The sequence below is a fragment of the Cervus elaphus genome, chromosome 4 (genome assembly GCF_910594005.1).
Source record: "Cervus elaphus chromosome 4, mCerEla1.1, whole genome shotgun sequence".
Classification (NCBI taxonomy): Eukaryota; Metazoa; Chordata; class Mammalia; order Artiodactyla; family Cervidae; genus Cervus; species Cervus elaphus.
In genome coordinates this window covers 9,612,103-9,628,847 of record NC_057818.1, presented here as the reverse complement: position 1 = coordinate 9,628,847, position 16,745 = coordinate 9,612,103, and the positions used below count along the sequence as shown (strand labels likewise).

General features: G+C 48.5%; 1 protein-coding gene across 1 annotated transcript in view; it reads left to right on the top strand.

Moving 5' to 3' along the window:
• The first annotated feature begins 888 nt into the window (after positions 1-888).
• PKD1L2 (polycystin 1 like 2) overlaps positions 889-16,745 on the top strand; it is a 106,439-nt gene continuing 90,582 nt past the window's right edge. Inside the window, exons 1-4 of the mRNA XM_043897996.1 lie at positions 889-1,189; positions 7,033-7,197; positions 9,259-9,444; positions 15,127-15,237. Coding sequence (XP_043753931.1) covers positions 889-1,189; positions 7,033-7,197; positions 9,259-9,444; positions 15,127-15,237 — 763 coding nt within the window. The remainder of the gene's footprint in view (positions 1,190-7,032; positions 7,198-9,258; positions 9,445-15,126; positions 15,238-16,745) is intronic.

The window sequence follows — 16,745 nt, the reverse complement described above, 5'->3', positions numbered from 1 at the left end:
CTTTTAAAATTTTAATAGATGTTTTTTGATAGATATTTCTACACTGCCCACAACAGAGGTTGTACTAATTTATAATTCCAACAGCAATCAGTGAAAGAGCCTGTTTCCCCACATTTTGGGGGTGTATTTGGAAACACTGTCAGGGACCAATTCTTATAGGGCCTTGAATACAAAGCCAAGAGGCTTGAACTTGATCCATTAACCATGGAGAGCTACCTGTTGCAGGGTTTAGACAGTGGGTGAGGAATGGCAGGTTTGAAGTTTTAAAAGCTTATTTTCATGATGACATCATATAAATTGTGTAGGAAATATTTACTCTCAAATAGCCATGAGTGGCAATGTGATGAGTCAGAGAGCAGAAAAAAGTCTTCATTAGGATTGAAGCCACGCTGGGAGAATGTGATTATCATCTGGGCAGAGTGGCCACTCCAGACACTAGAGCTGGATATGAGCACAACTTGGTTTCTTTACCATCCATAACTCTAGCTTTCCTGCTGTTTTTCTTTCATCGCATAGTTCCCTCAAGCTGATGGCTCCTCATGAAACATTTAGCCCTGAAAGGTAATGACATAAAACCAATAACCAGGAATTTTTATCAGAAGCTAACAGTTGACCCAATGACAAGCAGACAGGTGATACAGCAATGTTATCTTTCTCTACAAGACTGTTTTGCAAAGTAATTGGATTTGGAACTGTCATGGAACAAAGAACTGGGGGAAGCAAAAAGGCAGACACATTCATTCTGAGTGTTTTGTCTCTTAAACAAGAGGTTAGTCACTATGATGTGATACAAAAAGAGGAGGAAAGATGGATGGCAGTCAGTTGTGAAGGCACCAACATATGAAGGACCTGAGCCCTCCACCCAGATGCTCCAGTCGAGGTTCAAAGATGAGCACCTTGGCCGTGGTACTCCTGGGGCTTGCTCTGGGGTTTGGGGCCATTACTGCTAAGCCAGAGGACGGCAGCTTTTGCTCTAAGAGCCAAGTGGCTTTCAGAGATGCTTGCTATGAATTTGTGTCTCTCGGACGCACCTTCTATGGTGCCCAGAGCTGGTGTGAGGGGCAAGGAGGCCACCTGGTCTTCATTCGTGATGAAGGCACCCAGCAATTTCTGCAGAAGCACCTCTCCCAGGACAGGGAATGGTGGATTGGACTCACAGGGAACTCAGCTCGGAATGAAACTGCAGAAGGTAGGTGCTGTGATAATTATACTTTATGGGGAGTTTGTGGCTGTGGTTCTCACCATAGCTTCTTATCCAGAGCTCCATGGAACAAATTAATATGTGCCAATTCTCATGATTAGGAGATTCTCCTTTTGGTTGTTTTGTGGATCAAATGAAATAATTCTTGCTCAGTAGCTAGCAGAGAATCTGGCACACAGCTAACGTGCTAGAAATGTCCTTTTCTTTACTTGTGCCTGTGAGACTAGCTGTGGCATCTTCAGTTCTTGGTGGAATAGTGTTGGGCACTGTCCTGAGGGCTTCACGTCCATTTTCACACTGAATCCTTATCATAATTGATGAGAGTTATAACTGTTGTCCCTACTCGACAGACAAGAAAACTGAGCCTCAGGAAATAATGACTAAGCTATTTCCAAAGCACTTCCATATGCCTTTCCTTACTTGTTATGAGGCTGAAGTGGGTTAAGTGCTTAACACAGTTCAGTTCACAACAGAACGTCTCATGTTAACGGTTGTCCTGGAAACCCGTCCTTATCCTTCTCTCGGTTCTTGGTGGAATAGTGAGCCTCTCGTCAACCCCTGCACGTTCAGGTGAGTCCTCTTTGCACCTGCAGGACCTTGTCCACTTCTGGCATGACGTCAGTTCTTAGGTGTCTTCCCCCACTCTGTGAACTCTTCAAGGGAAGGAACGGTATTCTGGCCATTTTTGTTTTCCTGGGGCCCGTACATAACAAAGAATGGGTGTTCATACTTAAGCTTTACACCTGCCCCACAAGGCAAGCACTGCTACACTTATTTTATGGACGGGGAAAACAAGTCCAGAGAGAGGACATGACTTGCTCAAGATGACAGTGTCCTGCCAACTTGCATTGCCCTGTAGAAGCTGCTGGGCTTTAGCAATGAGTAACTTGGTCTGGGCTGAGCACCTGCGGAAATGTGCCAGCGTGGATGGAAAGGCTTTAATAAAGGAGCAGCCGGCAAAGCTCCGTTTAGGAAACTCACAACCAGGAGATCTGAATTCTAAGATGCATCTTCAGGTGACATCCGTTGAATGGTTTCTCGTTTTGCCGGCACAGGAAGTGTGGATTTCAGCATATCAGACACTGGTTCACACGCAGTTAAAGGAGCACGTCTGCGTTAATTTACTCATTTATTATTGGCTGTGCTGGGCCCTGGCTGCTGCATGAAGGCTCTCTGGCTGCAGCGAGTGGGGGCTGCTCTCCGGTTGCAGTGGCTCCTCCTGTCTGGAGCTCGGGCTGTAGGGTGCACTGGGTCCCGCAGCTGTGGCGGCGGCTCAGAGGTTGTGGCACACGCGCTTAGTCGTCCCGCAACATGCAGGATCCTCCCAGGCCAGGGCTCCGACCAGTGTCCCCTGCATTGGCAGGTGGATTCTTTACCACTGGACCACCAGAGAGGTCCGGAGCATGTCTGTTTAAAGTCTCCAAGGGACACTGCATGGCTGTTACAGAAAATGGGGTAGATCTGAGGAGGCTGGTAGGTCCCGACCTTCCGCATTCAGTGTTGTTTAAGAAGCAGGGGACTGTCCTGGCTGTGTGCGGCACCATGGCATTTGTGTACTATGCTATGTACTGTTTGTGTACTAGATTCCAGGCACTCTACAGGCTGATATGTGGAAACCATTTGTTCTGGAGCTATTTGCAAGAATCATAACAATGATGGGAGAAGTCTGTAAGTTGAAACAGGGAAGATGTTTTCTTTTTATACCTTTTTGCTCTCTTTGAGTCTTTAACCATATGTATGGATTCCTTTTCCTCTAAAAAATGGTAAATGTATTTTTAAGTCTTCACAGTAAATATTTCATATCCAGTGCTTTCGAGATCTCTGGTGTTCTTGATATACTTACACACACACACACACACACACACACACACACACAATCTCTCTCTCTCTTACTTCTTCAGTAGTCTTGTCAGTGTATTCAAGTCTCTGAAGAGTTTCATTCAAGCAATGAAAACTACTTCTACTTTAACTCATTTCTGTCCACATATATCTAACAAGTCCCCCTGTTTCTTTCTGGAACATCTCTCACCATCCCAAGGCACACTGCTATGCTCTTTTTTAGACTGTGCTTAGACATTGCTGGAAGCATCATTTATTTAGGGTGAAATGTCCTATAGATATCAATTAGGTCTAGTTGGCCCACTGTGTCATTTAAAGTTTGTGTTTCCTTGTTAATTTTCTGTTTAGTTGATCTATCCATAGGTGTGAGTGGGGTATTAAAGTCTCCCACTATGATTGTGTTATTGTTAATTTCCCCTTTCATTCTTGTTAGCATTTGCCTTACATATTGCGGTGCCCCTATGTTGGTTGCATATATATTTATAATTGTTATATCTTCTTCTTGGATTGATCCTTTGATCATTATGTAGTGTCCTTCTTTGTCTCTTTTCACAGCCTTTATTTTAAAGTCTATTTTATCTGATATGAGTATTGTGACTACTGCTTTCTTTTGGTCTCCATTTGTGTGAAATATTTTTTTCCAGCCCTTCACTTTCAGTCTGTATGTGTCCCTTGTTTTGATGTGGGTCTCTTGTAGACAGCATATATAGGGGTCTTGCTTTTGTATCCATTTAGCCAGTCTTTGTCTTTTGGTTGGGGCATTCCACCCATTTACATTTAAGGTAATTATTGATAAGAATGGTCCCGTTGCCATTTGCTTTGTTGTTTTGGGTTCGCGTTCATACAACCTTTCTGTGTTTTCTGTCTAGAGAAGATCCTTTAGCATTTGTTGAAGAGCTGGTTTTGTGGTGCTGAATTCTCTCAGCTTTTGCTTGTCTGTAAAGCTTTTGAATTCTCCTTCATATCTGAATGAGATCCTTGCTGGGTACAGTAATCTGGGTTGTAGGTTGTTCTCTTTCATTACTTTAAGTATGTCCTGCCATTCCCTTCTGGCCTGAAGAGTTTCTATTGAAAGATTAGCTGTTATCCTTATGGGAACCCCTTTGTGAGTTATTTGTTGTTTCTCCCTTGCTGCTTTTAGTATTTGTTCTTTGTGTTTGATCTTTGTTAATTTGATTAATGTGTCTTGGGGTGTTTTGCCTTGGGTTTATCCTGTTTGGGACTCTCTGGGTTTCTTGGACTTGTGTGACTATTTCCTTCCCCATTTTAGGGAACTTTTCAGCTATTATCTCCTCGAGTATTTTCTCATGGCCTTTCTTTTTCTCTTCTTTTTCTGGGACTCCTATGATTCGAATGTTGGGGTGTTTCACATTGTCCCAGAGGTCCCTGAGGTTGTCCTCATTTCTTTTGATTCTTTTTTCTTTCTTCCTCTCTGCTTCATTTATTTCCACCATTTTATCTTCTGCCTCACTTATCCTATCTTCTGCCTCCGTTATTCTACTGTTGGTTCCCTCCAGAGTGTTTTTTATCTCATTTATTGCCTTATTCATTTTTAACTGACTTTTTTTATTTCTTCTAGGTCCTTGTTAAACATTTCTTGTATCTTCTCAATCCTTGTCTCCAGGTTATTTATCTGTAACTCTATTTTTGTTTTCAAGATTTTGGATCATTTTTATTATCATTATTCTAAATCCTTTTTCAGGTAGATTCCCTATCTCCTCCTCCTTGTTTGGCTTGGTGGGCATTTTTCATGTTCCTTTACCTGCTGGGTATTTCTCTGCCTTTTCATCTTATTTAGATTGCTGTGTTTGGGGTGGCCTTTCTGTATTCTGGTAGTCTGTGGTTCCTTTTTATTGTGGAGGTTTCTCCCAGTGGGTGGGGTTGGATGATTGGCTTGTCAAGGTTTCCTGGTTAGGGAAGCTTGTGTCAGTGTTCTGGTGGGTGGATTTATTCTCTCTGGAGTGCAATGGAGTGTCCAGTAGTGAGTTTTGAGATGGGTCTATGGGTTTGGTGTGACTTTGGGCAGCCTGTATATTGACGCTCAGGGCTATGTTCCTGAGTCGCTGGAGAATTTGCGTGGTATGTCTTGCTCTGGGACTTATTGGCTCTTGGGTGGTAGTTGGTTTCAGTGTAGGTATTGAGGCTTTTGGATGATCTCTTATTAATTAACGTTCCCTGTAGTCAGGAGTTCTCTGGTGTTCTCAGGTTTTGGGCTTAAGCCTCTTGCCTCTGGTTTTCAGTCTTATTCTTCCAGTAGCCTCAAGACTTCTCCATCCATACAGCACTGATAATAAAACTTCTAGGTTAATGGTGAAAGGATTCTCCACAGTGAGGGACACCCAGAGAGGTTCACAGAGTTACATGAAGAAGAGGAGAGGGAGGAAGGAGATAGAGGTAAGCAGGAGGAGAAAAAGGGGGATTCAAGAGAGGAGAGACAGATCTAGGTTGTACTCTGTTCCCTAGGTGTTCTCCGTAGCCCAGAACACCCACAGAGATTCACAGAATTGGATTGAGAAGAGAAGGGGGAGGGAGGAAATAGACGTGATCTGGGGAGGAAAAGGGGCGCTACAGACAAATATCACTGACGTGTGTGGGGAGCACTCGCAGTGTTCCGGCCACAATGGGTTTGCCCCCGCTCATGGTGTATGTGCTTTTCCCGTCTACACTGCTCAGGCTCCAGGCTGCTCTCCAGGGAGTGGGCCCTGAGTTGCGTGCACTTCCCAGGCCTAAGCCGCTCAGGTTCAGGTTTTTGGGTACTCCACAAAGGCACAGGCTCAGTTGGGCCTGCGTTTTGTGCCTTCCCCGTCCGAGCAGCTCAGGCAACTAGGAGCTTGACGAGCGCACTCTCCCCGGGTACAGCGCGCCTTCTCCCCTCTGCAGTCCCAGCCTCAGTTTCCGGGCTCGCTGGTCTGGTGCACCTTGTGTTTCTTCTGGGGAGCTAGCTGATCGCTGGCTGCTACCCTCCCGGCGGATGTCAACCATCCAGAATCTCAGGAAGTCTTTGGTTAGAGACTGGAGGCCTGTTTGCAGTTTGGTAGGGGATGCCTTCTCTGGGGCCGAGTTTGCCCCTTTCCCCTCCCCCCTGCCTCCTGCCTCTGGCGGGGGATGGGTCCGTCCGCAGCCGGCTAGCTCTTCTCTGGTATTCACTCAGTCCTTTGTTCTGGGAAGGGGTGGGTAGTGCCTTAGTTTAAGGCTTTTCGCAGGTTAATTCTCTCTCTCTTGCTATCCCACAGTTTAAGTTGCTATCTCACGTTAGCTCCCTCCGATTGCCCTCAGGGCATTTGGGCCCAGTCCTTACCCTAAGCAATGCTGCCCGCTCCTCTCTGTTCAGCCCCCACTTGCTGGTGGCGGATGCGGGCGTTTGGGGTACTTTTCTACTGGGAGTTGCTTTTAGGCATGTAATCTGTGGGTTTTATTTTTCCTCCCAGTTAGGTTGCCCTCTGAGATTCGAAAACTTCCCCCAGACCCGCCGGTGAGAGGGTTTCCTGGTGTTTGGAAACTTCCTCTATTAAGATTCCCTTCCCAGGATGGATCTCCGTCCCTAACTCTTTTGTCTCTCTTTTTATTTTTTATATTTTCTCCTACCTCCTTTCGAAGACAGTGGGCTGCTTTTCTGGGTGCCTGATATCCTCTGCTAGCTGTCAGAAGTTGTTTTGTGGAGTTTGCTCAGCGTTCAAATGATCTTTCGATGAATTTGTGGGGGAGAAAGTGGTCTCCCTGTCCTATTCCTCCGCCATCTTAGCTCCTCCCTCAGGATCATTTATTTAATCAAACTGCCTTGCATGGGCTCTCTGGCGCAGTGCCCTGGTTTGCAGGTCAAGAAACCTGGAAGACAGGTCTTCCTGTCTTACATCAGAAGACAGTGTTTAGGCAATGCCCCTGCACTGGTGTGGCATAGAGGCCTTCAGGCCGTCCGTCAGCACTGACTAAGCACCCGCAGCACACAAGCAGTGGTGCTGGGGCCAGGCCTGGTGGTCGTGTTCCCATCCCAGGGCCCAGGATCTGGATGGACGCCTCATGTGTGAGCTACAGCCACTGGCGCCGAGGGCAGGACGCTTCTGCACCCAACACCTGCAGCTACATCGGAAGAGACCCTTCCTTTAGGTGGGTGGCCTCAGACAACTGCACGCAGGAGTTGGCCTTCATCTGCGAGTTTGGTGAGTTGGCCTCTGCTCTAGGGTCTCCCTCCATCTCTTTCTATCTCTTGGTTTGTCTCTCTCTCTGCATCCCTTCTCTCTCCGTGTCTCTCTTTGTATCTCTCTCTCTGTCTCTGTCTCTCTAAATGCCCACAGTCTCCGTGTGTGTGATGCTCTGTGTCTCTGTGTCTCACTCCGTCGTCTCTCCAGCTTGCATCCCTGTCCACTTACCTGCCTACATCTGTGCTAATCTCACGTGTCTTTGTCTTCCCCTCTCACAACCTGTGTCAGAGGGAGATGCTCGGCCCCATTTCCTCTCCTTTCCAGTCTTCCCGTGGAAGGAGATGTGGTCCCAGGAGGTTGTTCTCACTCGCCCTTGACTCCTGCTCCCTGATCAGCCTTGCTTTGAGTCCCTCACCCCCAACTCCTGAGTCCCCTCCACGCTCTGCTCTTGTGCGCTTTCCAGCTGCTGCCCGTGCTTGACCCTTTGTGGGCCCTGGGGGCTGTGTGTGTGTGTGTGTGTGTGTGTGTGTGTGAGTCCCTGAAGGCATGTCCTATGGTTCCATGCTGGGTCCTGCCTGCCATGTGGGGCTTGGTCTTGGAGTTGAGCTATCCCATGGTCCCCTGACCCTCAAGCCAGGCTCAATAGAAGCTTCTGGGCTTCCTGGGCTCAGCTCTTTCCCTGTTTCTAAGCCCCCTAGTGGATACTCCGGCTTCCAGGCCCCCTTCTGGGCTCAGACACTTAGAGGGGTCACTGCTCTATTTTCCCCATGCTCAACTTTAAATAGTGCCATTCGAGCTTAACTCTCCTGCCTGGCTGATTCTGAAACTCAGAAGCTTTGTGCACCTGTGGGTTATGCAACTTCCCTGGCTTCTTACCAAAGTCCCTCCCCGACCCCAGCAGGCTGCACCCCCTCCCCCACCCCCACTGCAAGCCTGTCTCAGCACCTTCAGCCCCGGGAGCTGACCCGTGCACAACTGTGTGCACTTACTCGTCACATAGTAGAAGGACCTCTACTATTCTATTGCAGGCCTACTACAAAGCTAAGAAAAGGGAGGCTCAGAAGTTCTGGGGTAAGTTCCTGGCCCGAGGTCACACACCTAGGAAGTGAGATGAGGTGTGACGATCAGAGACAGAGAGACGGGGGGAGATGCTATGCTGTTGGCTTTGAAGACGGAGGAAGGGGCCACAGTATGAGGACTGTAAGGGCCTCTAGAAGCTGGAAAAGGCGAGGGAATCAATTCTCCCCTAAAGGCTCCAGAAGCAATCAGCCCTGGCCACACCTGGATTTTAGCCCAGTAAAGCCCACACTGAACCACGACTATAAGAAGATAAATTTGTGATGCTTAAGCCACTAAGTTTGTGGTCATTTGTTACAGCAGCCATAAGAATGAACACAGATTTTGGTGTCAACCTCTGCCCTGTGGCGCTCCCACCAGGTAGACAGGCCTGAGTTTGAAGCCAGTGGTTCCTACTTTCTGCTGTTCACACCTGAGCCAGGTCAATAAAGAAATGCTTACTGAGTGTGGACCACATGTCAGGAGCTGGGCTGGAGCGGGGTCTCAGTACAGGGACCCCACAGGGCCCAGTGTCACCAAAGAAGGGGTAACAGTACAGCTCACGACTGGTAAAAGACCCAGTGAAATCACTCCTTCATTCAAAAAACGCTTGTGTAGCATCTATTATGTTCCAGGCGTTGCTTTCGGATAAGGCTCAAGGAAGGTACTTAAACAGGCAGAACAATAGTTGCCACCTCTGTAGCCCCGACTCTACATGTAAGGATTCTTCTGATCCTCCTAACAGCTCTGTGGGGTGTGGTATTGACTGCCGCACACAGGGCAGGCACAGAGAAGCCGAGTAACCTGCGGAAGGCAGCACAGCCAGAGCAAGGCCGGGCTGGCCCAGACCCTGGGCAGTCTGGCTCCGGACCCATGCTCATGCTCACCACCTTGTTTCTCACCCCTGACGAGTCAGCTCCCACTGTGTCCAGCATCTCACAGTCCTGACCCGAGGCCCCTCCACTTCCCATCAATGGGCACTGGCCCATCTGCAGCCATGTGTCCCCCTTACCTTTGCCACAGGTGTCGGCCAGAGTCTGGCCTGCGAGGGCCTCAATGCCACCATGCACTGCGGCTCGGGGGAGGTCATCCAGATCCAGGAGGCTTTCTATGGGCGCCAGACACCCCATTACTGCATCCAGGATGCCAGACGCCGCTCAGACCTGGAGGAGGAATGCAGCTGGGTCAGCGTCAAGGATGAGGTGGCAGGTAGGACCCCAGGGCTCTGCAGCTTTGGCTGCAAGGGCAGGGCACTTCCCAGTGTCCTGTGCCCAGCAAAGGGGGCTGGGAGGACTGCACGACCTGCACATCTGAACTTGGGCCTCTTTCATGGGGAAAACCGGCCAGTCTGCCCGCACCAGGTAAGGGAGTAAGGGGGCTGTGGCTCACACCTCACCTGACATCAAAGCCACCTGATGAGTCTGGTGGGCATTTTGCTCCCCACGCCAACTGGGTGCAAACAACACTACATTCTCTTCCTAATTTAAACTTCTAAAATTTCAAAATAATTCAAATGTACAGACAAGACTTAAAAAATAGTTCAATGAACTCCTTGGACTCAATACCCAACTTTGTCAGATCTTAACATTATTCCTTATTTGCTTAACATTCTCTCATTATCAAAATGAATAAAATGTTACATCACCCATCATTCCTCTTGATACATGTACTAGCATATTTGTTTCACCTATTATTTGACTATATCATAGTTTGTCTCTTCCTTCAATGAGAGATGTGTGGATTGATCCTTGCTATGCGAACAATCCTTAAATAATTGTTTTTCTTTGTCCAAACAAACAACCATTCTGGGTGGTATCTCCCTTTCACATGGGAGGATTTCTCCAGAGCCTTGTTTTCCTAAACCAGATTAAATCTGCCTCTGAGCCAGGTTCGTCTGGTGACAAGGATTTTCCCTCGGAAAACAACTTGCTCCTCTCCCCACACGTCTGACCCACATTGCCCTTGCTCCCCTTAGAGCAGGCGCCAGGGAAGGAAATGCTGACTTCAACTAGGTGGTCCTCTCTGACTCCCTCGTTGGTCCCACATTCCTGAGACCGTGGCTCCCCAAGGGGGAGTGGCCTGCGCTGGATGGGCCAATGAGTATACTTCACTCACAGGTGGAGCTCAGTGGGCTATTTCCTCAAACACTCAGGTGCAAGCTCTCAAACCTTGTAGCCACATCCAGAAGGCACACTGGATGAAGCCCTGCATCCTTTGGGGGAAGTTTGGAGGAGATATGGGCAGAGCCCCAGGAGGTGTGTGTTTGTATCTAAGAGCCACCATCACTCGTTCATTCAATCAGTTTGCCAACAGACATTAATTGAGCACCAACAGTATGCCACGCACGATAGTGGGCTCTGTGGATTCAGCGATGAATAAAACACAATCTGTTCTTCAACAGAGGTCACAGTCTAATGGGGAGATAGACACAAATGCAGGCAATTACCTAGCACTGTGCTGAGTGTCACATAGAAGGGAGCAAAGCTGCTTCTTAGTCACTAATGCAAAACTCACTTTGTACCTGCTCCATGTATCAGGCACTGTTCTGTGTGCAGGAGATAGAGCAGTGGGCAAAAACAAAGCGAAAGAAAACATCCCCTCTCTCTTGGAGACTGTACTCTAGTGCTATGGGTGCCCTTAGGGAAAGAACTCACGCTGAGGGATGTAGCAAACTGGGTCCTGGCAGGAAACCAGAAATCATGCTAGGTCTTCCAACAGAGCAGACTACCCAAGTCATGGGAGTGCTGAAAAGCCAAACAGGAGATAAGGATGCAACCCTGAGATCAGAGCAGCACAAAGCCACTGCCATCCCAAAGGGCTGGAGGGACAGCCATAGAGGATGTCACACCAAAACCAGAAGTCAGGGCTGCCCAGCAGGCGCTGGGACCACGATGGAGGCTGCCCTGTGGGAGCAAGGACTGGCGGGGAGGTCCTCGCCAGAGGGCTCTGGGGCTGCAGAGGAGCTACCGTGAGAATGGGTGACAGGCATCCTGCCCGCACCTCTTCCCATCTGGGGCAGGAAGAATTATGAACACCAAGGTTCCTGCCCCAGTCTCTGGAACTGTGGGTATGATGAGATGCCATGACCATGAATTTGATAAATTACGTGGCAAAAGGGTCTTTGTGCAAGTAATTATGGTTGCTAATCTTAAAATAGGGAGATTATCCTTGATTACCCAAGTGGGCACAGTCTAATCACATGAGCCCCTCAAAGCAGAGAACTTTCTCCAGCTAGAAGCATAAGACAGACGTGGCAGATGGAGAAGTTGGATAGATTCGAGCATGAGACAGATCTGATGGTCACTGAAGGCTCTGAGATACAGGAGGCCATGTGGAAGGACTGGAGAGAGGCCTCTAAGAGCTAAGAGTGGTCCCAGCTGACAGCCAGAAAGGACATGGGACCTCAGTCCTGCAGTCCCAAGGAACTGAGTTCAGCCATCAGGAGGAATGAGATTGGAGGCAGGTTCCTCCCCAGAAGCTCCAGGAAGGAAATGCAGCCCTGCTGTGACACTGTGATTTCAGCCCATCATACCCTGAGTGGAGCCCAGGTGAGCCACCCAGACCTCTGACCTCCAGAACTGTGAGGTAATAAATGTGCACTGCTCTGTGCCACCAAGGTCCTGTTACTTGTTCCAGCAGCCACTGGAAGCTAATACATTGCCTCCAGTCTTCCATCAGCACCTGCTAGAGCACAGGGGAGTGTGGGAAATGTAGTTCCCCGAATTTGAAACCAAGTGGGGTGGCGGTGGATCTGCAGGCTGATGGTCAAAGGGCTGGCCCACTTCCCAGGGGAGGTGAGATCTAACTGAGACCTGACGACCTGATAGGAATCACGCAGGAAAAGGACAACAGGGTGAATGGGGGGGGCGGTGTTTAGGGAGAGGGGAGAGCCTGTGTCGGTCTTGGGGCCGAGAGTGTGGTAGGTGTAGGGAGCTGCAAAGTGCTCAGCGCAGGTAGAGGTGGGGCTCTCGCACTCGAGGAAGCCAGGCTGCAGCCCAGGATGTTGGGGAAGCACTGGAAGCTTTAGAGCAGGGGAGGAACATGGCCAGGTGTATTTTAAAGCCACCCACAGGCTGCTGTGAGTCCAGGAAAGGGAGGCTGATGCCAGAAACCCAAGTGAGAGAGGCTGGGGGCACAGACTAGGGCGGTGCAGATGGAGAGAAAGGGACAGGTTTCAGAAACAGGAAGTACTGATGGGACTCATCAATGATGGGAGTCCAGGATGACCTTGGCATTGAGAGGAGAGGCTGGAGGAGGAGCAGCTGGTGGAGAGGGGAGAAAGGAGATCATACTCAGGTCCTGGGGCTGCCTTACCAAGTACCACAGACTGAGCGGCTTAAAACAACAGAAACACATTCTCTGGCAGTCTGGAGGCCGAGTTCAAAATCAAGATGAGAGCTGGACTTCTCTAGCTCTGAAACCTGCAGAGGAGAGCCCTTCCTCTTCTCATCTAGCAGCCAGTATTTGTCGGCAATGCTCCACCATAAACCCTTGTAGATGTGTCTCTCTAATCTCTGCTTCCAGCTTCGCGTGTCCTGTCTGTGTTCACAGGACAGCAATCATACTGGACAAAGGGCTCACCCTAATGACCTCATCCTAACTTGATTATGTTTGCAAAGACTCTATTTCCAAGTAAGCTCACACGCACAGGCACCAAAGGCTAGAACTTCAAGATACACACTTGAAGTCTAGTCTGAGATCAAAACCTCATTTCAGGATATGAGAAACTCGGGGTACCCTGTGACATCCATGTGTAGATGCTGTGTAGATGACTGGACACACAGGATTGGAACTCAAGAGAAACCTAGACAAGAGACATAAATTGGAGAGTCATTGGTCCATGGCTAATAACAACAGGTGAGGGTTATTAGTCTAAAATCAGCATGGATGGTGACTGCAGCCATGAAGTTAGAAGACAATTGCTTCTCGGTAGGAAAATTATGACAAACCTAGACAGTGTGTTGAAAAGCAGAGACATTACTCTGCTGACAAAAATCCATACAGTCAAGGCTATGGTAAAGGTGGCGGTCTTCCCAATGATCACGTACGGTTGTGAGAGCTGGACCATAAAGAAGGCAGAGCACCAAAGAATTGATGCCTTTGAACTGTGGTGCTGGAGAAGACACCTGAGAGTCCCTTGGACAGCAAAAAGAAATCAACTATGAATACTCATTGGAAGAACTGATGCTGAATCTGAAGCTCTAATATTCAGTCACCTGATGCGAACAGCCGACTCACTGGAAAAGTCCCTGATACTGGGAAAGGTTGAGGGCAGGAGGAGAAGAGGGAGTCAGAGGATGAGATGGTTGGATGGCATCACCAACGCAGTGAACACGAACTTGGGCAAACTCTGGGAGATAGTGAGGGACAGGAAGGCCTGGCATGCTGCAATCCATGGGGTCACAAACAGTTGGATACGACCGGGCAAGTGAACATGACAAGATAAGAGGGAGGCATGAAACCATGACACAGGGGGAGGAATCAGGGCCAGGAGAGAATCTGAGGATGGGGTGGGGCTTGCCTGGCAAGGTAACGGGACAGGCAAAGAGCACTGAGATATGCCAAAATATGGGACTTTCCTGGTGGCACCGTCAATAAGAGTCCGCTTCCCAATAAAGAGGACACAGGTTTGATCCCTGGTCTAGGAAGACTGTACATGCCACGGAGTAACTAAGCCCCCATGCTGCAGCTACTGAGTCTGCATGCCACAACTACTGAAGCCTGTGTGCCTAGAGTCTGCTCTGCAGCAAGAGAAGCTACTGCAGTGAGAAGACCACACACTGCCACAAAGAGTAGCCCCAGTTCGCTGCAACTAGAGAAAGTCCATGCAAAGCAATGAAGACCCAGAACAGGCAAAAATATAAATAAAAGTAGAAAGAAAACTAAATTTTAATTTTAGTTGATCAGTCGTGTCCGACTCTTTGCTACTCCATGGTAGCTTTGGTATCACTATACTCTTTGAGTAGAGAGTAAGAGTATAACCATGATATAGCTCACCAAGCTCCTCTGTCCATGGGATTTCCCAGGCAAGAATACTGGAGTGGGTTGCCATTCCCTTCTCCAGAGGATCTTCCCAACCCAGGGATTGAAGCCAGGTCTCCTGCATTGCAGGCAGTCTCCTGCGTTGCAGGCAGATTCTTTACCTACTGAGCCACTAACCCCAGTAAAGTTGTTTTAAAAAGTAAATATGTATGCCAAACTCTGGAGCAAGCATGGGTTTCTGAGAGATGAAAGAGGACAAGCAAGGTGATGCAGTGCGGGGCAAACCTCCAGGATGCTCTGGAGCCAAGGAGGGAGCCAGGACCTGCCTGCCCCTTCTCCAGGCCTCTCTAGGCATCTATTATATCTACATGGGTGGAGGGAGGGGGTTGGGATGACCCCGCAGTTTCTGACCAGACCACACCCCTCTCCTGTGGACACCTGGTGCCCTTGGCGGACACAGAGTTCCTAACCTTGTCCCCTCTTTGCCAGTTCTCAGGGTGTTGAATTCTACCTTAGGTCATCTGACTAGATGCCACTGGACCAGTGGTTCTCAAAGTGGGGTCCCTGGGCCAGCAGCCTCGACATCACCTGTTAGAAAAGCAAATTCTCAAGCTGCCGGCCAAATCTACTGAATCTAAATCAGGGTCTGGAATCTGTGTCGTCACAAGCCCACCTGGGGATTCTGGTATATTCCAACATTCTGGACCCTGAGCTATTGGAGGGAGGGAATCTACTTTTCTCTCAGCCAGCACCAGGCTCAGTGCCGGGTCTTCAGTGGACACCAACTGGTGCTTGCTGGGGGCACGGTGGGTGAATGAGCAAATGCAAGGTCGTTCATCTCTTGTCTGGTGTTGTCCCTTGTCTCCTTTACACGGCTCCTGTTTCCTCTGGGATGTGGGTGCCTCCCAGGCCAGTGCCAGGGGCTGCAGGCCTGCCAGGTGGCAGCAGATGGGACCTACTTTGGAGACCTGTGCCCCAGCCGGGGCAGCTACCTGTGGGTGCAGTACTTGTGCCGGGAAGGTGAGTCCCCAGCTTGCCTGGGTGTGGGAATTCCCTTCTTATTTCCAAGCCATGTCTAGTCCCTCTTGGAGCAGAGGGAGCAGCCATCCAGAGGGTGGATCCGCTGTGTGCTGAGACCTCCTCACTCAAAACTGCTGCACTCAAAACTCCCTGCCTGGCTTAGCCTGGGGGAAAACCATTTGAGGTTCAGTTGCAAAACAAGCCATCAAACCAGAAGTTTAAAACAACTGTTTTAACCCCAAGACCTTTCAAATTAAATTTCATGGATTGAGCCAATAAACACAACAGACAAAACCGAGATTACTTGATTAGAAGGATTCCTACATGCCACACCCACTCAACCACCACCCCCCCATAGCCTGCCATTTTAGAATGCACAAGGACTTTCACAAATCTAAAAAACCATAAGCATAACCCAACTACCACAATTCGTGCAAGTTTTATGAATCAAGAAGGAAAACTCCCCATTCAATTCTACAATCCTGTTTGCTATTAGAAACAACTGTTAACTATTTAGAATAAATTTTTCCCTCCTTTTAAAGTGTTTTCATAGACAGCCATAGACATGAATGTACAGATGTATATTTTTATACAAATATACATGAGTTAAACATATTAGTCTACAACTCAATGTTTTTCACTTAATAATATATCCTGGACATCTCTCTAAGTCACTACTTTATCCTTTTAATGACTGCACTGTATACTATCATAAGTGAAAGTGAAGTTGCTAGTCGTGTCCAACTCTTTGTGACCCCATGGACTATATATAGCCCATATATAGGATTGGTCCATAGGATTTTCTAGGCAAGAGTCCTGGAGTGGGTTGCCATTGCCTTCTCCCGTCATAGGATTAAGTAAAAATTTACTTAACCTGTTCCCCTCTTGATGGACACTTAGACTGCATCTGAGTTTTCCTTCTTACAGATCACTCTATGGTGATCTCTTGTGCATGTATCTTGGCATGTACCTGGGATTATTTTTAGAGGAGAGATCCCTAGTAGCAGAAATGCTGGGTCATAGGGTACGTGCATTTTAAATGTTAGTAGATATTGCCACATTACCCTCCAAAATGGCTGTATCGAGTTCATTCTTACTAACAGTGCCAATTCCCCTTGGGTTGGGACACCACATTATGCCCTTGTCCAACCAATTAATTGGTCAGAACAGCAAATTCTACTGAGGCTGTGAGTAATGGAGCAAGGAGCTCTGCAGGGGAAAGATGAGTCCGGGAAGGTTGGGGTCCCTAGGGGCCATCCAGGAGAGTGGAACCCACAGAGACAGGAGGAAGAAGGCTGCATAGAAGAGAGGGTACAGGCCATGGGGGTGGCATTAGTTTATGGAACACACATGAGTGGAATAAGAGTTAGTGGGGTGTCTTGTTTTGTTTGCTGGGAAGAGAGGCCACGTGGTTTGGCAGCAGTTTCCGTTTGGTGATTTTGCTCCTGGACAAAGGGTACCCTTGGAGATCTGCCAGTCGCAGCCTCACTGTCATTAGACACACACAG